The sequence below is a fragment of the Ambystoma mexicanum genome, chromosome 3p (assembly GCF_040938575.1).
Source record: "Ambystoma mexicanum isolate Mex_15411 chromosome 3p, UKY_AmexF1_1, whole genome shotgun sequence".
Lineage (NCBI taxonomy): Eukaryota > Metazoa > Chordata > Amphibia > Caudata > Ambystomatidae > Ambystoma > Ambystoma mexicanum.
This window is the reverse complement of record NC_090925.1, coordinates 733,270,829-733,294,755: the sequence shown is the minus strand read 5'-3', so window position 1 is coordinate 733,294,755 and position 23,927 is coordinate 733,270,829. Positions and strand designations below refer to the sequence as shown.

At 48.4% G+C, this 23,927-nt stretch overlaps 1 protein-coding gene across 1 annotated transcript in view; it reads left to right on the top strand.

Annotated features, from left to right (window-relative positions):
* RPUSD4 (RNA pseudouridine synthase D4) overlaps positions 1-1,824 on the top strand; it is a 211,105-nt gene extending 209,281 nt beyond the window's left edge. The window contains exon 7 of the mRNA XM_069651606.1: positions 55-1,824. Within this exon, the coding sequence (XP_069507707.1) occupies positions 55-270 (216 nt within the window). The 3' untranslated portion in view covers positions 271-1,824. The remainder of the gene's footprint in view (positions 1-54) is intronic.
* Positions 1,825-23,927: the final 22,103 nt, after the last annotated feature.

The following is a 23,927-nucleotide window of genomic DNA, read 5'->3' as shown; positions in this document are numbered from 1 at the left end:
CTAGAATTCTGATCTGTGGCCTTCGCCTGATTTCTCTTTTTTGTGTCCCTGCAGAAGCTTTCAGATGGTGCTCTAAAGAAGCTAGGTTTGGAACAGGCTAAGGTCCGCTATCTGCCACTCCATCTCCATGCCCGTCAGCTCTGCTTGCCAGGGCTGCAGGGCGGGAAAGATGTCACTCTAGTGTGCAAACCTCCGCGATTCTTCTTGAAAACCTTGCAGAGACTGAAACTGACTGCCAGTGAGCCAGATTCCAGTGGGAGTGAGGTTTGAAGGAAGTGGCTGCAATGGAGGCACCAGTTTATTTCAGGGGCCACCTGTTGAAGGAGGTGAAAACAGTGTGGTGATCTTTCCCTACTTCTAGTGGCAGTAAACTCGCCCTGAAGGCTGCTTGATGCAGGTGTGGATAACAGAAGCAATAGGCAATGGCAATGTTCCTGAGGAAGTATGACGTTTTGTTTTTTGATGAGTCAGTGATGTGCCTGAGATCTGGAAGAGAGTAGTGGGGATAGTCTACTTTGGAATGTGTGGGTAAGGTGCAATGTTTGTGGGATGAACCCCTGTCTCTCTCCTGCAATACTCCTACTGGTATTTTCCTCGCTTAACTCCTCTCTCCCAAAACCCTGCAACATTAGGCAATCTGCTGGTCAAAGTCTGATGGAGCCTACCCAAAACTGAAGCAAAGGCTTTCTGTGGGCCCTAGTTTCTCAACTGTTTAACTTTTTTATATTTTCATGCATTTGTTTACTTCTCCCCCACTTTCTGTGGGAACCTTTGCTCCATAGCCAGCAGTCCTGTCTGTAAGGGTTAATAAGAGGAAGGAGCAATTTCGATGCCCTTTCTACACTCGAGGAACTGAACAGAACCGAAAAAGACGAGAGCTTTGATGGGATCTGGGTGAGAAGATTTGACTGATGTCCACAGTACCACACTCAGCATACAGCGTAAACGATCCGTTCTAACTGTAAAATCTCATTCAAGTAGAATGCCGATTTCTGGTTTTTCTTCTTATTTTCCTATCGATTCCTCCATTTTTCTGAGATGCAGTTTTTCCTTTTAATGTGCCCTTAATCTACCTCCCTGTTTGTTTATAAATGCCTACCCTCTTCCTTTAAGTGATTCATGGGCGTTTTTAGGATTTTGGAAAATGTGAGCATCCTTTTATGCCACAAGGCTGCCGGAACAAGGACTTGCATTAAAGCCCTTTAACCCACCTATCCCACGGAGAAGCAGGGTTCTGAGTGATCTGTAGCATGGATGCAAGCACAGGCTTAAAGTTAACTGGGTGCATCAAGCTCACCAGGCTCCTTTAGCCAGCAAGCATGAACTGTTCTGTCTTCATAGCGCTTGGGGTCCTGTGAAAGCAAGGTTTTGAAGCTCATTTTGAGGAATATGCTCTATGTACCTTCTTGATAGTTGTAGGTATGTGAATTGTCCTGATGACTGCGCTACTTCCTCATTGCCTAATATCTCACAATACATATATTAGTGGTTCTGTAAAGGTTCTACAGGAAAGGGGTTGGACTGGTGGAGCATTTAAAGTATGGAAATGCAAATAGTTTCCTTATAAAAGCCATAACATCATAGAAAAGCCAGACATATGCTTTTTGGTGAAGTCCCTTATAATCATGTTTGAGAAATTTGTATTTTAGGAGAATGTGGTCTTGATTGGAGGGATTTTTCCAAAACATTCCTGCGATGTGCATCTTTGTAAATAACAACTGAATAAGAGTCAAATGTGTGTACTTGTAAGAATCTTGAATAAAACCCGAACCTCTATATTCCCATAAATCAAAAAAAGTTTGAAGCTCTTCTGGCACAATGAAATCTTCTTTCTTCTTTTATTTAGAGTGTGTGTGTTTGTGTGTGTTTGTTTGTGTGTGTTTGTGTGTGTGTCTCTCCTGTCAGAAATGCTATCTTATAGAGCCAAAGCTTTCTGTCCGCTTACTAAATTCACAGGTGTTTCTAGGTACTTTGATGACGAGATGCAGAATTACAGCATCTGAATTTTGTGAGCATAATCCAGTTGGATGAAAATGACCCAGACGTTGTTCACTGAGGGTGGCCTCTTGGGAGATGGGGCATGTTCGCAGGTTTCTGTAGCTGTTAATGATGAGGTGGTCACATGTATTAGATGAAAAGCCCCATCTAAACTATGAGGTTACTAGCCACATAATATTGTTCCCTCTTTGGGCCGCTAGCGCTCAGTGTGCATTTCTGGATCGGCATTAATGGATTGTTGACTTTTTAAATTCTTATAATGCTCATTTCCACTGAACACTCACAGCAGCCTGCAGATGTGTGGTATACCAGCCACTTTTCCTCCCAAAAAATAGCAAATACGCCCAAAATAAAAAATAGGGAGTCAAAATGCTCCCAACAAAAAGGAAACAATAGACAAAGAGGATGCTGCCTCTATCTTCCGCTTACAGCACCTTGGAATCATACCAATGGTAAAAGGCGATATACAAATGCCCAATAACAAAACATATTCGGATTAGTTGCAACTACAGAGCAGCGTCAGAGGGAAATGTGATCCGAATAGAAACCTAGAGGTAAAAGGCATCTTATAATTTGCATGAATTGCTAGGTGCAAAGAAGTATGCATTACAAAAAGATAATCATTTGAGTTCAAATATATTTGAGCTAGTAGAAAAATACTGCCATTGGAATGGACTTTACTTTTTTTAAACCCCAAAAATAATTTTTAATCACAGAAATTGAGAGTAACATACCTAAGAACTCTTATGTGGAGCACTGACTTTTATTAAATATTGTAGTCGTAATAAGAATGTTGCACTTGTCTTAATTACCAAGGAACATTATCTTAACCTACAATAGCTATGACAATTATTTTTTGATGTTTACCTTGGCGAAATGGAAAGTCTGGTAAACCCTATTGTACCCTTTTGAAATACCCTTGTGAGGCCGGGGAATGGGACAACTGGCCACAATAGTGGTTTCCTGCTGATTTGCATTGCACCAAAGAGTATTTTGGCAGAACAAGAATGGCCACATAGATTTATATTTTACATGTATTTTTGCGATAAAAGGGTCACTTGAATCACAAAGTACATAATCCACACTGGGCTTGGTTTGCATTTCATTTTTCACACACTCACCGTAACATTACAATGTATATTCTCATTCAGACAGCTCAAGGGCAACATGCCTGTGACCTCTGTCATTGCATTGGGATTACAGGGCTGTTTTGCTTCTTTTTCAGAGAATTGAGTGGCTGGGTCTCAGTTGTGAGCCTGCACAGTTTGCCATGCACTGACACCCTCTGAGATGCACATCTATATAGGAATGAGATTGGATGTCCAAGTTATACTTGAAAAATAACACAACAAATGCCAAATCCATCCTTCTCTTCATTTACATGCAATAAGCACAGATATCGACAGACCTGGCTTGTTTACCTGAATCAATTGGAGAATCCACACCAAATTACTTGGATTCTATAACGACTACTACACAGCTTTCAGGACTCATATCAGCATGAAGAGGTAAATTGCAAGATAGCAACACTACTTCCTCTGCAAAATCACACCTGCATCAGACTTGAGGACATTGCCAAATGACTAACAGTATCTCACATGGATGATGGCAACACCCTCCTTGCTAGTGACCCCTGAAGATTACGTAACAGAGCCTATTCAGTTCAACCATATTTGCCCGACCATGACTGAACTACACTGTCCCTTTGGGTCTGCATCTCAGCCTGACACATCTCCAAGGGGCTAACCATCAATGTCCACACTTACCTGCCAACAAATTTACCATCTCTGAAGGCCAGCTTGCCACCAGAGGTCTGGATATTAGCAGGTTGCAAACCAAGAACTGGATAAAGGAAAGGACCAGGAAGCAAACCACCTTAACCGGTGCACAGAGAATAAGGAACAATATTCTACCTGACATCAGACGTCCCTGCTCTCCTGTAATTCAGAAAAGGGCTGAAGACTGCTCTCTTCAGACTCTTATGCTGCAGATATCCTCACGAGCCACGACTGGGGTTTCATTTCTCTCTGATGGTCGTCTAGTCTTCGACTTTCATCTGCGACTTTCATCTTCGACGGCTACTTCGTGGACCCATACGCCGTAGACAACCACTGCTTTCGGCGACTGGTGCACCGGTCAATGCTCTCGACCGCATGGCCTTGGCCCTCCGGCCAGGCCTATACATTAGGGAGAGTGGGACCTCTGGGTTTGATTCTCTGAGAATGTGTCCCCCCCCTTCCCTTTTCTGGTCTAGCTGCCGCCCTTTACATCTGCTATGGAGAAGACTCTGTTTAAATTTTGTCCATATTTTAACGGAAAACACCCTTGGAAGGACACCCATTGCAAGTGCAATAGGTGCTTACCTCGTGACCACGACGAGCGATCCTGCAAGCTTTTTCGTCCAGAGACGGTAAAAGATAGGCAGACGAACTGGTGGGCGGCCTACGCGATGCAGGCACAGTGTGGTACCCCCGTAGAGGCCGTCACCGAGAATGGGGGCACCACACTCATCGGGAGTTTTCAGATCGTGGTCGCTAGTTGGCATATAGTTCTGTGTAAAATCGGGTAAATTCTCTGTTTATGCCCTCCTCGCTCATGGTTACCATGCCATCCCCTGCTACTATACTGGAAATCATAGTGGGACGTCTTTCGGTTTTCAATAGGTTGGCTAGGGTGCGACCCGCCCTGTTTTCCTCGCCATACCGGCATGCTCTGATTGGAGTAGCCATGTATAGAAGCTCCCTGGTAGCCAGTTCATTAAATTCTTGTAGGGCACTATTTATGTCTGCAAGGGTACTATCTTCGTGCTTGGCTGTGTATCGCTGTTCCAGCACCCCCAGTCGCTTCTCTATTTCGGCCAATTCCCCTCTAACCGCCTTCAGCAGCCCAGTGGATTTGGAAATCAGTATCCCCCTTATCCATGCCTTAAATGTCTCCCACAATGTTGCAGGGCTGTCAGCAGAGTTCCTATTGATTTTAAAGAAGTGTTCTAACTCTGTGTGTAATTCCTCTGCCACTGCGGGGTCTTCAAGTATGCCAGGGGGCATTCTCCACCTCCTGGTCGGGGGGCTTCAGGTCGCCTAGTGTCATATCTAACAGGACGGGGGAGTGGTCTGACAAGGTCCAGGGAAGTATTTTGCTTTTATCAATATGGTTTGCTAAGGACGCAGAGACCAACCAGTAATCTATACGGGATTCGGTATCATGCACCGAGGAGTAAAAGGAATACTGCCTTCGGTGGGGGTGCAAAGTTCTCCATGCGTCCACCAGTGTTGATTGTAACATTATTTGTTGTAGCATAACAGCCGTTTTTGTAGGATTACGATGTGTGGATGTGGAGCGATCTAGAGCAGTGTCCAATATGGTATTGAAATCTCCCCCCCACAATATTTGCTCGCTTCCAGAGTAGCCCACCTCTTGCATTACATCAGTTTAGAAATCTGGGTCATCTAAATTCGGACCATAAGTGTTTATTAATATCAATTCTACCCCAGCGATGTTGCCCCACACTATTACGTAGCGACCCAAAGGGTCAATTTTACTTTTCCCCAATCTGAACCCCACAGAGTGGTGGATTAAAACAAGCACTCCTGGCTTGCGAAGAGTATTCAGTATTATATCTGTGCTTACCCCCACCCTTTCAAGAATTCAGTGTTAACCTTCTGGATCGCTTGAGTCTCTTGTAACATAATTATCTGGGGATGGTGCCGAGTGACATAAGCTCCCACCTTTCGCAGCTTAGTTCAGTTGTTCAGTCCCCGGACATTCCATGTAAGAAGTTTAAGTCTAAGCCCTTGGGCCTTCATACCAGAATCAACCATGTCCGTATACCCTTGTTATGTCTCTAAATTTACGGTTACTCAGGAGAGTTCCATGCACTGCAATGTCACCACAATTTTTAACCTGTAGGACTCCTCCAACTGAGTCCCAAACCCCCAGTCCCCCCCCACCCCTGCCTGAGTTGCTCAACGGAGCTACACATCCTGTAATCCTTCAGCCCCCCTCCCACATCATCTCCCCCAACTTGACAATGCCTCCCCATCTTGCTCACCCCCTCAAACTGGTGGAACCTTCCTGAGGGTCGCCCGTTGCTTGCACCTGGCTTACCCCGATGGAGGCTCTCGGCTCAAAAATCATAAGTCTTTATCCAGTCAGTCCATGTTGTAAAATGTCCTTGCTCAGAAGGGTGAGGAGCCGGCCACCCCTCTAGGAAGAAAAGAGAACACATTTTCCCCTGCTGATTAGTGTTTAGAGCAGACCGTGTACCCTGGTCATTCAGCCGCATCCAGTATTTCCTCTCCGAGTGGCCGTCTGGCGTTCTGGTCAACCATCCGGTCTCTGGGAGGTAGTGGAATGGAGGTTTCTATGTATTGCATGGCTTCCGTGGGGTTTTCGAAAAAATTAGCTCGCCCTCCATGCTGTAGTCTAATTTTTGCTGGGAAGATGAAGGCGTACGGCACATTGCGCATTCGCAGCTGTTTTTTAACTGGTTCATAGGATCGCCTCTGCGTCTGTATACCGGTGGAGAAATCCGCATATATATGGATCCTGTTGTGCTCAAAATGTAGAGTGCCTTTCTCTCTGGACAGTCTGAGTATTAAGTCTCTGTCCCTATAGTTGAGAAGGCGAGCTATTATTGTGCGGGGAGGTGCCCCAGGTTTTGGTACTGGTGCCAGCGTACGATGGGCCCTCTCCACCAGAAAATGTTCGGAAAAAGAGTCTGTTCCTAGGATGTTTCTCAACAGGTTTTCCACTTGTCTTTCCATGTCGCTTTCCCCAAACGTTTCCGCGATTCCAACAATCCGGATGTTGTTCCTCCGAGATCTTGATTCCAAATCTTCGCATTTGTGTTGTGTTTTTCGCGGCTCTGTCTGGAGGTGGGCTATGTCTCGACTGTGTTGTAGGATGGTGTCCTCGTTCGTGCTTATCCTGGTCTCCGCATCTGTGATTTGCATGCTCTCCTTCTCCACCCGGGCGTTCAGGGACCCAATTGTAGCGACTATGTCATTGAGTTTTACATTTACTGCCATGAATCCATTTTGGACCAGTGTCGCCAGACGATCTAGAGGGTCTTCCCCTTGCTTGCCGTGGTCTTGTGGGGCCTCGTCGGCCGCCCTTTGTGGCTGGGAGCTGGCGAAGGAGTCCATTGGCCAAGTCTTTCTCCCTCCTGTGCCTTTCCTCTCTGTGCGTCCCATGTGGCGTGATGCGCGGCCTTAGAGTGGACTTTAGAGTGGATTATGTCCTCCCTCGTATTACATGCTATTGTAAAGAGGTTCAAGGATGTCAGCAAGGTGGGTGGTGCAGGTACAATTGGCCTACTGCGCGTCTTGTCTGCAGCGGGACCAGGATCTCCTCCGGTGCTGTTCGTCGGGGCACTATCCTCTTTCTTTATATTCTTGCATAGGATTTTGAAGTAAGTTCATTTCAATAAAAGTATTCAAATTGTGACTTTGTTTACTCCCGTGACTCGCCAGAGGCTTATGGCGTGGCCCCAACATCGCCTTGGTGGGGAGGGGGCCCTGCTGCACTTACTTGTTATGGGGGGCACAACACAGAGCCCCCCTGTTCCAGCACGTCTTCCTTTCGTGTCTCACACGGCCCGCCGGGGACAGATTGGCTGTACCGCCGCTGCAGACGCGGCACTGTGCGTATCACGGCCTCGGTGGCCGCCTCTGACACCTTCGCCCTCGCGGCCTGCTGCACGCCCAGCTCTCTCGCCAAGCTCCTTCGCCGAGCATAGCTGCGGGTGACGGCGGCCTCCCCTCTCTCCGGACCAACAGCAAGAAAGCTGCCGCTGCGCCCGGCCCCCGCAGGGCCCGCCTCCCTCGGCGCACCACCGGCACACAGTGAATAATCTGTGGAGCCGGCGGTCGGCCTCGCCAGCTCTTCTCGACTGCCAGAACTCTTCCTGTCGATTGTGAGGGGTTCGCAGTCACCGATCTGCTTTATTTTTCGGGTGCCTGCTCCCGGAGTCCTCTGCCAGCAGATTCTGTCTCTTTTAAGCGTTCGGGACAGCAATGGAAGGATTTTCGAGCGGCAGGATTTTTTCAAGAGCCGGAGCTCTCCGTCAGGCGGCCATTTTCTGTTGCGCGCAACAGCGCCCCCTCATGAACATATGGCTTTTAATGCAATCCTGAAAAGGGTTGCAGACCATTTCCAAATTGCCACGCAGGAAGTTGGTCAAGACACAGACTTTGTTGAGGACATTCTAAAGGAAAAAAAAAACCACAAGTCAGTCAATCATCCTGTCAATCATCCTGTTAAATTCCATCAAGAAGTGCCTCGCACCTTCCTTGCTGTCCCCTTCCCTTACAAGGGCTGTCAACCCTCGGGTTGAAAAACAGTTTCGCCCCTCTCCTTCTGACCCGTTGTACATCTGAGGGCATTCCACTCCAGACTCCCTGGTTGTGGAAGACAAATTTGTTTGGCAAGGCTATAGATGATGCCTTGGAGACTGCGAAAAAAAGAGCACAAAACTCTTCTCTGAATCAGATCACTGACAGACCTTAACAACGGGGAGGTAACTCTCACCGTTCCTTTCGGGGCCAGTCTTTTTCCCATTCTCCACACAACCAGTATAGCACAAGAGGTACCCCATGGTCCTCCGGATAAGGCAACAACCGATACCAGCAAAGGGGACAATGAAGAGGCAAAGGTAGGGGCAGAAACTCCACCCCAAGAGGCTCCCTGGCATCTGCTCCGAAATGACTCGCCAGTCCAGGTCCGCTCCCAGGCCCCCCCCGGTTGGGGGACGTTTAACATCTTTTCTTCACACATGGGAGGGGATCACCTCAGACCAGTGGGTGCTCAAGACCGTCATCCATGGTTATTGTATCGAGTTCCACCGGCCACCTCAATACCGTCCAAGATGCAGACCCCTATCACCAGCACACCTGCAGATTCTGCTGGAAGAGGTGCAGATCCTTCAGAAAAAGGGTGCCATAGACGCCGTCCCCATTCATCAGGTAAACAAGGGTATTTATTCAGTGTAATTCCTTGTACCCAAAAATGATCTCCCCACGCGCCCTGCGTTAGACTTGCACCCAGCGAACACATTGTCAAGCCGCAAAAGTTCAGAATGACAACATTGGAGGAAGTAATCCCACTGATGACGCAGGGGGATTACATGGTAACACTGGATATGAAAGATGCATACTTTCATATTTCAATGTTGCCAGCGCACAGAAAGTACCTAAGGTTCATAATCTAGAACACACACTATCAGTTCAAGGTGCTTCCCTTCGGCATTGCCTCAGGCCAAAGGGGGTTTACGAAGGTACTGGCGGTAGTAGCGGCTCACCTGCGCAGGAGGTCCATTCCAGTCTATCCTTACCTCAATGACTAGCTAAAAACTGGGGATTCGTATGGAATATGCCTATCAAACACCCAGAAAACGGTACATCTCCTCTTCAGTCTGGGATTCTCGATCAACGAGAAAAAGTCCAGCCTAGACCCCAGCCCAGCCCAGTCGAGCAATTTCTGGGGGCACCAATTCGGACCAAAGACTGACTCGTCTTCCCCTCCAGCAAGAGAGTTCAAAACATGCTGTTCGATATCCTTCACTATGTAGCCAATCGCAAGGTGACCGTACGCAAAGCCATGCGACTGTTGGGGATGATTGCCTCCTGCATTTATCTAGTCCCACACGCACGTTTGCGCATCTGCCCCAAGAGTGGCTCTCGAGACAGTGGTTTCAAGGCAGCGGACAATGGGATGATCTAGTGGTTGTCCCGGCAGCCCTCGTTCTCTCTCTGCAGTGGTGGCAGAGGGAAAACCTCTTGCAGGGGGAAGACCTTCACCACCCCTGCAGTAAAAGAAACTCTTACCACGGACGCATATCTGACAGGGTGGGGGACTCCTCTCCTTCATCAGACGGTGCACAGCGTTTGGTCCCCAGCAGTAGCATCCAACCACATAAACCTATTGGAACTGCTAGCAGTGTTCATGGCCCTGAAGGCCTTTCAGTCATACCTCAAGGGAAAGACAGTCTTAGTCCTCACGGACCGTACCACTGCCATGTATTATCTGAACAAGCAAGGGTGCACACACTCGCCAGGGCTATCCAAACTGTCAGAGAACATAATAAATGGGCTCTCAAACACAAGATCTTCCTCCTGTCACATGTTCCAGGGGACCTCAATCTTCAGGCGGACGTGCTCAGCAGAGACTTCCCACTACCCGTAGAGTATGAATGGTGATTACATGCATGAAGACATTGTCCTCAACTTCTTTGTAGACTGGGGCATCCCAGAGATGGACCAGTTCAGAATTCTGAAGAACGCACAATGCCCAGATAAGGCCTCCGGTTACCTGCAGAACCTCTCCAAAGGGAACAGACTCTGGATTACATGGTCAGGGAAATGTGTCTATGCACCAATCTCCCACCCCACCGATTCCCCTACCAAACAAGATAGTCCACAGGATGCACCAGGAACTAGTCATGAAGATTCTGGTGGCCCCATGTAGGCCCGCCAACCCTAGTTCTCTTATCTGATGGCAATGTCAGTCTCCCCTGCGAGGAAGCTGCCATGCCCATACAGCATGCTGTCAAAAGACAGGGGGGAACACTTCATCCATGCCCGCAAACTCTCAATTTAGCAGCCTGGCTCCTGAGGTCATAGAGTTCGGACACCTCAAGCTCCCTCAAAGATGCATGGACATACTTGGAGAAGCACGAAAACCTAACACCAGACATTGCTACTCCAGCAAATGGAAACGCTTTGTCATCTGGTGCAATGCCAAGAGCATCAATCCTATTGAATGCTCACCAACACATATCATCCTGTACCTAACTTACCTACTAGATTCAGGCCTGGTTTTAAATTCCTTAAAAGTCCACTTAGCTGCACTTTCAGCTTGCACCATGTCGCAGAAGAAGGTCTTGTGGTGGAAAATTCCTGTAATCAAGGCCTTTATCGAGGGGGCTAAATGACTTCATCATCCTATCTCCAACCCAGCTCCCGGATGGGACCTGAACGTTGTACTGAGTAGACTAATGGGGTCTCCCTTTGAACCTATGCATGAGGCTAGCCTTAAAGCGCTCACTTACAAGATCGCCTTCCTGGTGGAAGTCACATCAATAAGGAGAGTTACTTAACTGCATGCCCTTTCAGTTCAAGACCCATTTGTCACGATTCACAAAGATATGGTGGTCCTCCTGCGCACCCACCCACAATTTGCGCCTACATTTATTTTGACATTCCATGTGAACCAATCGATAGAACTACCCACCTTTTTCCAGAACCCCACTAATGTGGCAGAAAGAAGCCTCCACACACTTGATGTGAGGAGAGCAGCAATCTATTATCTGGAAACACAAAACCACTAAGGAAAACTAACCAGTTTTTCGTTTCAGTGGCAGCTGGCAGAGAAGGGGCCTCTGTCTGTAAATCAGCTATATCAAAGTTGATCGTAAACTGCATCACACTGTGCTGTACTCTTGCCAAAAGAGGTCTGCCCTTCAAGCCTAGAGCACACTCTACTCGGGGCACAGGGGCTTCATTGCAAATGTTCCTCTGGAGTCCATTTGTAAAGCAGCAACCTGGAGCTCTGTACACACCTTTACAAAACACTACTTCCTCGATACTCGCTCTAGGTCCGATTCTCAGGTGGGACAAGCGGTGCGAAGATATCTCTTGGCTACTGTTCCTTCACACATCCCACCACCATCTCTGGGCACTGCTCGCTAGTCTATGCACAGCATGTGATTCAAAGCAGATTCACAAGCATATTACTTACCGTAATAGCATTTCTGATGGGTGCATCTGCTTAGATTCACATGAGCCTACTCTTCCTCTCCTCTTGGAGTCGAAGGAACATAGACATCTTACACCTCTCTCTTCTGTACTCACGATGGTCAAAAGGCTCCCTTACGGCAGAAAAAACACAATCGGAAGGCCCATGACGCGTGATGGATTTTGGGTACACTACACGTCATGTTAGAGATAGTGTTACAGGCATGCCTAGGTTGACGTCCACTTTCGATCCTCGAAAAGAAAGATGCAATACTCCGCAATTACCACTAGATGTCAGACTATAGGCACAGCATGCCCTTGCAGGTCCCGTTATTGCATAAGAGACCTGCAAGGGCGCCTTATGTGCCATGGGCTCAGTTGGATGAGAATAATTTGATCAAATCGCTCCCGCCACTTACTGCCGGGCCGGCAAGTGGATATATGCATTTGAAAAACAGACTTCAGGAATTCCTTTGTCCGGTGGGAGACATGAAAAGTTTACTTGTTGCAATTTTGGGAGATCAGGCTGGGGACGCGTGGGTCAAGGCAGTATATCCAGGAGTGAAAATGCATGACGACGCGCAGGATGGGGCCACTTTCAACAATATTAGAGGGCAGGTGTGGAACGTGCTGCAGCGGGGTACCCTAACACACCAGACTTACAGTACATAATGCAGTACACCATGGGGGATGATGAAGGCGCTATTCAGTACATTTTAAAAGTGCAGGAGATCTGGAGAGAAGAGACTGGTGACCAGTGGCACTTATCAGTTCCACTTTTCTATTTTGTTATCAAGAGGGGATTGCCTAAGGAAGTTCAGAAAGCGCTTGACAAGAGTGGGCATAGAGGCGAAGGTGTGGGCCGAGATTCAGACTATAACTATACACCATCCATTGTAAAAGGATCAAAGAACGAGAAAAGAAAACAGCTCAAAGGTTGCAGGCCGACGAACGAAACTGGTGCAGAAGGAGTTAGCTAAAATAGCAGTGGAGGGGGCGGTGACAGTGAACACTGAAATAAATTCAGCAGAGCAGGCTGCAGCTCACACAGATGTGAGGATAGCGTTTTTTTGGAGGACAAGGGCAGTGGGACGGCGGACCCCTGCATCAGTATCTTGAATGCCACCAAGGAGGTCAGCATTGGGGAAGAGGAGGGGGCAGAGGGGATTTGGTGGAATGGTACTCAGAAGGTGGTATGGGACCGTCTCAGTGTTAGAGTTGCGGAAAGTGGGGACATTTTGTAAGAGGGTGTAGAAGCAGGCAGGGAGCGGGGTACAACCCATACAATCAACCTGCCAAAGCGCCCCCGATGTTCAGCTCCATACCTTATGCAATGCACCAGGCCTACACCCAGTTGCCACCAAACCCCCCACACATGCAGGCCCAAGCACCACCTAATGTGCAACAGCAAGCGGCCCAGCAGAATGTCTTGTACGGAGGCCCAATGGCCCCATCCAATGCAGTGCCGAATGGAAAGGTAGCACCTTACCGAGGGGTCAACATCATGGGAGAAAACCACTTCATGTTCCCAGGTACCAATATGTATCCTGATTAGATCAGCCCACAGAAATCCCTTGCATGCCCAGTCCTGTACATGACTACCCTCACTGATGAGGAACCCTTGGTGGGCGCTGATAGAGGTAATCAGCAATTCATCCTTATGGTTGACATAGGTGCCACTAAATCATGCACCAGTGGGGGAAACTTTCCATTATCAGGTGAAACTCTTGACACACGGGGATTCTCTGTGGATGTCACAATGGTTCCCTATACAGAAGAGGTAGCTATCAAAATAAGAGGAAAAGTGGTTCGTGCACCCTTACTGTATTCAGAGGCCTTCCTGATAGATTTGTTGAGCAAACTGAACATGTTCATCTCCTTTATCGACCGTGGGGTGGTATGTGCCACGCCAGGCATGTGCGCCTTTAGGGCCATGGTCATCATACAGGCCAGAGGAGGGGAAGTGGTGGTTCGCGGTATCACTGTTGACCCAGACATGCTTGTGTACGGGATGACTGTATTGCTTGATGCAGTGCCCCAGATTGGTACGGCGTGTTGGCGAGTACCACCAGAGTTTGTGACAGAGACTATACTTTCTCTAGATTTACAGGGTCTGGTTGAGTCAGGTAAAATGATTGTTGTGGTGGGCATGGACTCTGGTGAGTGCGAGTGGCATACTGTATTGTGTATTGACCCAATGGTGCACCTCAAAGAAGTGACGGATGCAGAATTGTTTGAAGACAGAATTAAATATGGAGAGATTGTGTTAGCCATCTACATCCCTTGTGACATTATGGTGCAATTTCGAAGGTACAGTGTTCCTTGATGGCCCTTGTTGCCCTGCCCCCTTCACTGAAACTGACTTAGAGCAAGTCCCAGAAAGAAAATGGACAACCAACGCCCACGACGTAGGGCTCTTGCAGGGGGTGACACCGGTCTGAATAACACTCAAGCCAGGTGCACTGTTTCCTCGAGATAAACAGTATCTGCTGCCCAAAGAGGCAGCAGAGGGCATACAGGACACCATTGTGGCACTCCTGAATTAGGTAATAATAGTGCCCTTCACCTCCCCATGCAACATGGCTATCTCTGATTAAGAAAGGCAAAAGGGGAGAGTTGGAGGATGATACAGGACCTCTGCCCTCTAAATGGCATTGTCCAGGCGGAATTTCCCATTGGTCTGAACCCTGCAATGATACTGTGCAGCATCCCCAAGGAGACGACCCACTTCACGGTGGTGGACCTCAAAAGAGCTGCCTTCTCCATACCTCTGCAGCCCGATTTGCAGTGCCTCGCTGCTTTTTACGCATGGGGAGGATGCGTTACAAGCACACCAGATTGCTTTAGGGATACTGTGAGTCCCCCAGCATCTTCAACAGGATATTGCATGCAGACTTAAGAAACATTCAAGTGCCCAGTACCATCATTTCGTATGTTGACCATTTGCTGGTGTGTTGCCACAGTGAGCAGTAGTGCTGGAATGACTACCATCCTGCAGCTGCTGGCAAGCAAGGGGTACAAGCTAGACAAGGCGAAGCTGCAATATTTTGCCTCCAAGAAGTACTCCATATGGGCCAGCTGATATCTGTCCATGGGAAGAAAATTATACCTGATCGTGCTGCCTCAGTGTTCAGCACTCCCCAGCCCAAAACCTTCAAGGGGATGCAGAAATGTCTAGGGTTGTGGAACTACTGCAGGGCAGGGTCTCCAGGAGGCTCTGAAGAAAGACCATAAGATTGCATGGACAGAGGACACGCTCAACAGTTTCTAAGATCTGAAGGTCATTTCCACAACCCCAGTGCTAGCTACCCCTGATCCCACCAAAGAGTTTTACCTGTGCTCACATTCCAATGGCCAGCTGATGACTGCGTACTTACACAAAAAAGCATGATGGGCCACAAGCCATTGGCCTATTGCATTGGAGTGCTAGATTCTGTGATGCAGGGCCAGTTCCCATACAAACAGGCACTTGTTGAAGCTGCATTTGCGATTAAGAAAAGCTCCACAATTGTCATGGGGTGTTCTGTAACACTGTATGTGGAGCACACAGTGTTCGCCATCTTGGAATCCTCCAAATCCACACAACTGGCATCTGCGTTTGAGATCATTCTGTCCAGCCCGAACGTTCATATAGTGAGGTGCAAAACTGTAAATCCTGCAACCTTTCTGACAGAATCATGCCCAGAGGAAGACCTTGCGGTGCACGGCTGTGTGACATTTCAGGGAGAGGACAACAATGTCCCGAAAGTAAGGGACACCCTACCCAAGGGGTAGGGGGTGCTTTTTGTTGACAGATCAGAAACTATCTACTAGGAATGGGTTTGAGGCATACTGGAGCGGCAGTGGTCCACCTAGTAGATGGGATCTGAGGTATTGGTAGAGAAAAGACTACCCATGCATCTCAACACACACTGCACTTGCACACCAACACATTCAAGCAGACCCGACACACACCCCACCCCCGCATCTCAACATACACTGAACTTGCACACAAACACATTCAGGCAGACCCGACCCCCACGCCCCCTCCGAATCTCAACACACACTGCACTTGCATACAAACACATTCAAGCAGACCCGACACACACCCCACCCCCACATCTCAACATACACTGAACTTGCACACAAACACATTCAGGCAGACCCGACCCCCCCTCCGCATCTCAACACACAATCCACTTGCACACAAACGCATTCAGGCAGACCCGACCCCCCCCCCCTCCGCATCTCAACACACAATCCACTTGCACACATACACATTCAGGCAGACCCGACCCCCACACCCCCTCCGCATCTCAACACCCACTGCACTTGCACACAAACACATTCAAGCAGACCCGACCCCCCCCCCCCTCCGCATCTCAACACACAATCCACTTGCACACAAACACATTCAGGTAGACCCGACACACACCCCACCCCCGCATCTCAACATACACTGAACTTGCACACAAACACATTCAGGCAGACCTGACACACAAACCCCCTCCGCATCTCAACACACACTGCACTCGCACACAAACACATTCAAGCAGACCCGACACGCACCCCACCCCCGCATCTCAACATACACTGAACTTGCACACAAACACATTCAGGCAGACCTGACAAACACACCCCTCAGCATCTCAACACACACTACACTTGCACACAAACACATTCAAGCAGACCCGACACCCCCCCACCCCTGCATCTCAACATACACTGCAGACATACAAATACACCCATACCCACCTGACACCTCCCCCCCACCTCTGCATCTCAACATACATACAAAAACAAAAAACAGTCAGGATGGACCCGAGACAGACACACACACACGCACAAACATACAGCCTCCCCTCCCCCCATGTACTTACCCAGACATGCTGGAACGCTGGCGAGGCTTCTGGCACTACGGCTGGCGTGGCAAGCAAGGCTGAAATGCCTACCAGCATCAAGTCTTACTGGCCACGCCAGCCGTAGTGCTGGCACACCATTGGTGCAGCACACACGCACTACGTGGCTCGTAGGAGCTGCGTGGTTCGTGTGCACTGAACCAATGAGGGCCAGTGTTTTGTACAGCCCGAAAGACAACAAAGACTTTCCTAATGGAGGGCGGCCGATGCTGCTTGTGGGCCGCCCTCCATTAGGAAAGTCTTTGTGCCTCGCGGGCCGGACAAAACGGCATGGCGGGCCGCAACTGGCCCGCGGGCCGTATGTTCTGCACCGATGGTGTAATGGGTCTCGCTACCTAATAGTTGTGTGTGCTTTAACACAGTAGGTGGAGTCTGGCCCTTGTGAACACCCTGTTACAAAATGTGCGGACAGATTTTCATTTGGTGGGGCGTGTGCGAATTAGTATTAAGGCCTGACAACGACAAGCACTTTTTCAATGAGATCAAGCATCAGATGTGTACAATTTACCACCCCCAGGCCAACGGGATTGTGGAGAGGATAAATGGTCTTCTAAAAAGCAAATTGTCCAAGCTGTGCACCATATCAAAAAAGAACTGAGTGCGCTGCTTGCCTCTTGCTCTGTTTAGCATGTGCACGCAACCCTGTAAGGAACACCACTTATCGCCCCATGAGGGGGTAACTGGATGGCATATGCACATGCCCATATCTCCAATCAGGAGAGGATCCGATGCTCACAGGGCTGCCTATTCTAGGGGATTAATTTGGAAGTGATTTATGTGCCTTAACAAAAGCAATAAAATTGATCTCTCAACCGATCAAGGACTGAAGAGACGACCAGCGCTGCATCTGATGCTCCACCATCACCTCCTATCCAGCTCTTCCCTGCTGACCTCGTCTACGTAAAGAACTTTGCCTGCTGGTGGAGTGAGCCTAGTTATAACGGCCCCTTTGTGGTCGTCTATCCTACTCCCCTTGCGGTAAAGGTTTGTGAGTTGCGATAATGGGTGCATCTGTCTGATGTTCGCAAAGCACCCCAGGCAACACCACCTGCCCAAGTTCAGTAAAATACTAACAGTGAAAGCTGAGTACTGCACTCTGACCCTCTCCTCCAAGTTGTATTACTTAAGAAGCATGTCTAACAGCATAGTGACTGCTGCTTCCTTCCCGGAGTGTTCTTGATTTTATTTTTTGAAGGTCTTACAACCAACCTACCTCAGTGACACTCTGCTGCACACTAGTTGCACAAAAGCGCTATCTCTCTATCGTTTACTCTGAAATGGATGCCCACAGGTCTAACAACTCATTTATAAAAAGCTATTTTCTCGTTTTCAGAAAGATTCTCATTTAACAGTGTTTTCCCCCCAAGTATACATGTGTTATGCATTGGGTAGCTGGTATATTTGCAATTTCTATGTTTGGAATATGAATATATCTAGGGTGTCGTTTTGTATGGGGTGGTCATATAAAAGGGGCGGGATAAAAAAATGCAACTACCACTAATGGCTCTTTGGGTTCCTTAACACATGAAAATGTTGCAAATGTAACTGAAATGATTAATACTGCAGCCACAGTCCATTATACACAGCCTAATGCATCTGGTAATGATCACTTGTCACCCAGCAACATTCAGGGAATCTTGCAAATGAACTCATGTTATCATTATTTCCTAATGTGTTTTCTAGCATGAGTGCAAATGATACTTTCTCTCCTAGTGTTACTCATTTTGTTGGTCTGAAACATTTTAAAAGACAAGTTTGAGGGGCGTGGCTAGGCAGCACACGATGAAGACGTGTCTGCTATGAGCTCTACTGACGGGCCCCCTTATTAGCGTTATTTACATAGTCCTGTGCATTTGTTTTGCCCCCAAACGCAGGAAACTGGAGATACATAAACCGGGACCCTGCGGATTACAGTTTGGAGCAGAAACGAGGCGAGAAAGCGGGTGAACTGGCGGAGATAAGCTGGAGTCCCCTGGCGATGATGATCGCGATTAAGATGGCGGTGCGTGCCATTTCGCGGCACCGGAGGGAGCCCTGATGTCTGGGGCTGCGATCCTCCGGCTGAGATGAAGAGACCCTGAGGGCCCTCCCCTGCCTCATCACAGGAGGGACGCCTGCGGCGCGGGCCGGCTCCGGATCGTTGCTGGAGTGGCGGAGTCGGAGCTTCATTTCCTTGGGGAGCTTGCTTCGGACACCTGCCTGTGCTCTCGACGGGAGGGAGGACCCCCCCTTAACCTCTGACTAGCCTTCCAGGGGCATCGGAGGGGGAGCGAGCGATCTGGGCCCTGTGCTGACGTGGAAGGCGGCGGAGGTAACTGATTACAGTCGAGGAGGTGAGCTGAGAGATTTGGAGCTCACCGGTGCTGGCGGACGACGCGGACCGCTGCGTCGCATATCGGGGCTTGTCAGCACGAACTGCTTTGCGGCGACAGGACTCCGAGATTGGAGGTGAGATGCTGGGACCCTGGGAAGAGTAAAGCTGCTGTCTCGGGACTGGGGTGATCTTCTGTCCTGTCGGAGGAGGGGGAGCAGACTCCGTTCAACACATTCGGAGGGAGGAGGTCCAGGGGGACCGGTACTGAGCTCCTGCTCCCGGTGGTAGGCAGAGAAGGGGTGCTCATGAGGATCGCCAGGCTTTATTGCCCTGGCTGATTACAATCATCGATGGGATAATCCCTACTTTATCACGCGACCCAGCGCTGGCCCTTTCTGAGCACCTCATTCGACACTGTGGAGTCTTGTTACCACTGGGACCCTCAACCCTCTTGCAACGTTCTGCCTGGGGTTTTGGGATTTGCCTCCCCAACTATGCCCAAGGCAGGCTCTAAAAAGAGAGATCAATTGCAGGATATCAAGACTCTCCTGACATCCCACGCAGCCCCTAAACCCCAAAGGCACATGATATCTGCAGATATACACCCTGCTCCTGCTGCAGCTCCTATAGCGAACATGGCTCTCTCGAAACCAGACTTAGACATGCTGAGAGCACTCAAGCAAGAGATCACACGGGATATTACGGCAGAGATAAACACCTCTAGAGACTCACTGGCTAAGTCTTTGGCTGAGTTTACCTCCCACCTTAGTGGCATTGAAACTAGAGTGAATGATCTTGAAGACACCACTTGCGAACTAACACGTGATACGGAGGTGCTCTCGGGACGAGTTAGTGATAACCTCGAAAATAGATCTAGGCGTAATAATGTGCGCATTCGAGGTATCCCCCGTCAGATTACTGATCAGGAATTAACAGAATATGTAAGCGACCTGTTTCGTGGCCTCCTGGGTCTGGCTTCCTCTGACGCTCTGACCCTGGACAGAACCCACCAAGTGTACTCTTCCATACAGCAGAGAAAGAATCTTCTCCCGGATGTCCTTACTAGAGTCCACTACTTCCGCCAAAAAGAGGAGATTATGTTGATGGCCAGGAAGACAGAGATGGTTCAATTTCGAGGTGCGACGGTTCGCCTGTTCCAGGACCTCTCCCCATATACTTTATCCTGCTGACGCCGCTTGCAAAAAGTCACCTCATGGCTGCAGGCCCAGAAAGTCTGCTACCGCTGGGGGTTCCCTTGCAAACTACTCTTTGATTTCCGCAATCAATACTATGCGATTTCTACAGAGATGGAAGCGGGAGAACTAATGATGGAATCTCCTGCGGCGTCTACATTGGGTCCAAAAGCTCTTCCGGATAGAGTCCAGCCTGCGAACTGCCTCGCCAGACAGACGAAAGAAGCCTAGAGGCTGGAGGCGAGTAGGTGATCCCACCTCTCACAATGAACGAGCTACAAGTGTGGGTCAGACATGTTTATCCCCACATAGCCCAGGCGATCGCTCTAATTCACCTAATCTCCTGCAGATGGATGAAGCACCTGCCTGACGGCGAGTAGAAATAAAGTTGAAATGAGAACACATCCTCCTCTACTAGAAAACAAAGAGGTAGAACTGTACCTTGAACGGTTGATACAGCCTAGTGCGGCTTGAAACCCTGATGGGTCTGATCACTACTAAGGAACCTGTTTTTGTGCAATGGTACTAGGGGCCATGCGGCCTCGCCTGGGTCTCCTGATTAGACTTGTGACGTTGAGTAATCCCAAGGGAAATTATTCTTGCAGGGGATTTATGCAATGTACAGGACTTTATAAGGCTTTCAAAATGGGGGCCCTAAATCAGAAAGCGCCCGTATTGTTGGAAGTTGACTATGGTTACAGTGGAAATTGAGGTTAATGAAAATTATTTTCAGTTTCTGGTTTATCATACTTCAAGATGTTACAGCATATTATCCGACAGTGCAATCTGTTTTATTTATGTTTATTTGTTCCTCTTTTGATTTGGTTTCCTTCCAAACTTTTATCGATCCTTTTTTATTATTTTGGAACACTAAGGTTGAGTTGGGCTCGGAAGGAGACCATCAGCAATGGGGCAATCCTCATAATATCGGCTTCAAATCTTCAATATCGGCAAAGTGCTTCGATGGATGGGTTAGCAGGGATGAATTGAATAGTGTCTTGGTAGTTAAACTTTGGGCCTCCCAGACCTGGGCAGGGAGGGCGTTGGGGAAGGGATGGTGCATGACAGATATTTATGTAAAAGATGCCTATTGCGGATGAGCACACTGAGACACTGACATGGAATATAATCTGTTTGACCCTCAATGTCCAGGGCCTCAATTCCCCAATTAAGAGACGGGCGTTATTTCACCAGCTGGTGACATACAATCCTACAATATTGTTCCTACAGGAAACACATCTGTTGCCGGCGGATGAATCTCGCCTGAATGATAAACTCTACCCAACCAGAATCTGTGCCTCTTCAGGGACAAAGAGGGGTGGTGTAGCCATCCTTATCCGGAAGGGGACCCCATTGACAATTCATAGAACCTGGTCAGACAAGGCGGGAAGGTATGTTCTACCGCTAGTCACACTGTATGGTAAGAAGATGACCCTATTATCACTGTATGCACCAAATATTAACCAACACCAATTTTTTGACACCGTATTGAGAATGCTGAATGAACAGGCGGAGGGTGACCTCATAATCGGGGGAGACTTTAACGCTGTAATTAATCGTTTAGAGGATAAGTCTCTCCCTCCAACCCTGGCAGACAAGAAGAATTTTGTAGCCCTGACCTCTCTCCTTAGGGAACATTCGTTGATTGAAGGATGGAGATTTTTCCACCAGGGGGAGCGGGATTATACTTTTTTCTCTCCCGTACACAAAGGGTTTTCTAGGTTGGACATGTTCCTTCTTTCTGATGCCCTCATCCCCCATGTAGCGGAAGTGGAGATCCTCCCAAAAGCTTTATCTGATCACGCTCCAGTGCTGTTCTCCATGCCTCCGCCTGATGTGCTTCCAGCGCCTTCTCGAACCTGGCGGTTGAATGAATTTGTGCTGCTGGATTCTTGGGCACGCTCCTGCATTGCTGATAGTATAGAACAGTACTTTGTAGATAATGATACAGGGGATCTGGAATATGCAATAGTGTGGGACGCAGCGAAAGCGGTCATTAGGGGTCAGGTCATAACCCAAACAATTGAGCGTAGCAGAGTCCATAGGCAGACCCAAATGCAATTAGAGGCGCAGCTTCGTGAAGCGAAAGAGATGCACAGAAAGAAACCCTGCAGACAGGCATTTAGGGAGGTTCGCACAGCACAGAATGCTCTCGAGGCCCACCATGTGAGTCGAGCAGCTTTAGGTATAATGCGTACAAAACAGTACTACTATTCCAAGGGGAACAAGGCAAATCGCTTGCTAGTAGCCAAACTTAGACAACAGACAAAGCGAACCATATAGATTCTTTAAAAGATAAAGAGGGGAAACGGGTTTTCACTGAATCAGGGAAGCTTCGGATTGTAGAGGAATTCTTCAGGAACCATTCGGTTGCCCATGTAACCGACCCGCAATTAGCCAGGGAATTTATCCAGAAGGCTGACCTCCCACAGGTATCCTCTGCGTTTTGAGAGTCTCTTGAGGCCCCAATAACCCTAGAGGAGACAGAAAGGGCAATTCGCTCCCTCCCATCAGGGAAGGCTCCAGGACCGGATGGTCTTACCAATAAATTCTATAAGACCTTTCGGGAGGGGCTAACCCCTCACCTAACGAAATTGTTTAATTCAATATGGAGGACGGGGGTGGTCACGACATCTATGGCGGAATCAGCTACTACACTAGTGATGAAACCTGGAAAAGACCCTACAGATTGTGCCTCATACAGGCCTATTGCGCTATTAAACACGGACGCCAAATTACTAGGGGAAAATAATAGCGAATCGCCTAGGCCCGGCTCTCCCGTCATTGATACATAATGATCAGACAGGCTTTATACATAATCGGTCCACCTATGACAACATACGCCGTGCCATTGATCTGATTGCCCTTGCCCCCAAGATCCCAGGCAGCTTGTCTATCCTGTCCCTAGACGCTCACAGAGCTTTCGACAGTATGTTGTGGGGATATCTGGAACTAGTACTGAAGAGGTTTGGTTTTGGGCCAGAATTCTCCAGATTAATATTCTCAAACTTTCAAATTCCCTCGACTAAAATTAAAGTTAATAGGAATTGGACTCCCCTTATTGAATCGGCCAAGGGTACGAGGCAGGGCTGCCCTTTGTCCCCATTGATATTCGCCTTAGCAATGGAGCCTTTCGCCCAACATATTAGACCAAACCCAGACATCCAAGGCTTTGAGGTAGAGGGACAGTCACATAAACTGGCACTATATGCTGACGATCTACTCTGCTTCCTACGTGATGCCCCTCGCACACTCCAGCCCCTTTTAGGTCTCCTAAATCAATTTGCTGAGATATTTGGCTTCAAAATTAACCCCACTAAATCAATGGGTATGCCCCTGACTAAAGATCTGGGTAGAATGGAGGAGTTGCGAGGGTTGACGAGCTTCCCCTGGTCTCTAACGGAGATTCCATATTTGGGGGTGAAACGAACTCCAAAATACGCAGACCTTTATAGAGCGAACATTCCCCCATTGTTTAAAGAATTGAAAGAATGACCACAGCGGTGGGGCAATCAGGAAATCTCATGGCTTGGACTTATCAATGCAGTGAAAATGACACTTCTCCCGAAATTATTATACTCCTTTCATTCTTTGCCAATAGCCATCCCAGAATTTGAGCTTATAAATCTCCAAAGGGAAATATACCAGTTTATCTGGAAGAAGAAGAAACCGCGTATCCCCAGTAAACTCTTGACGAGGGGAAGAATGTTAGGAGATCTGGGCCTTCCCTCGCTACCACGTTTTTACAGAGCTGCACAGGTAGCCATAATGCTCTCCTGGAAGAACTCCC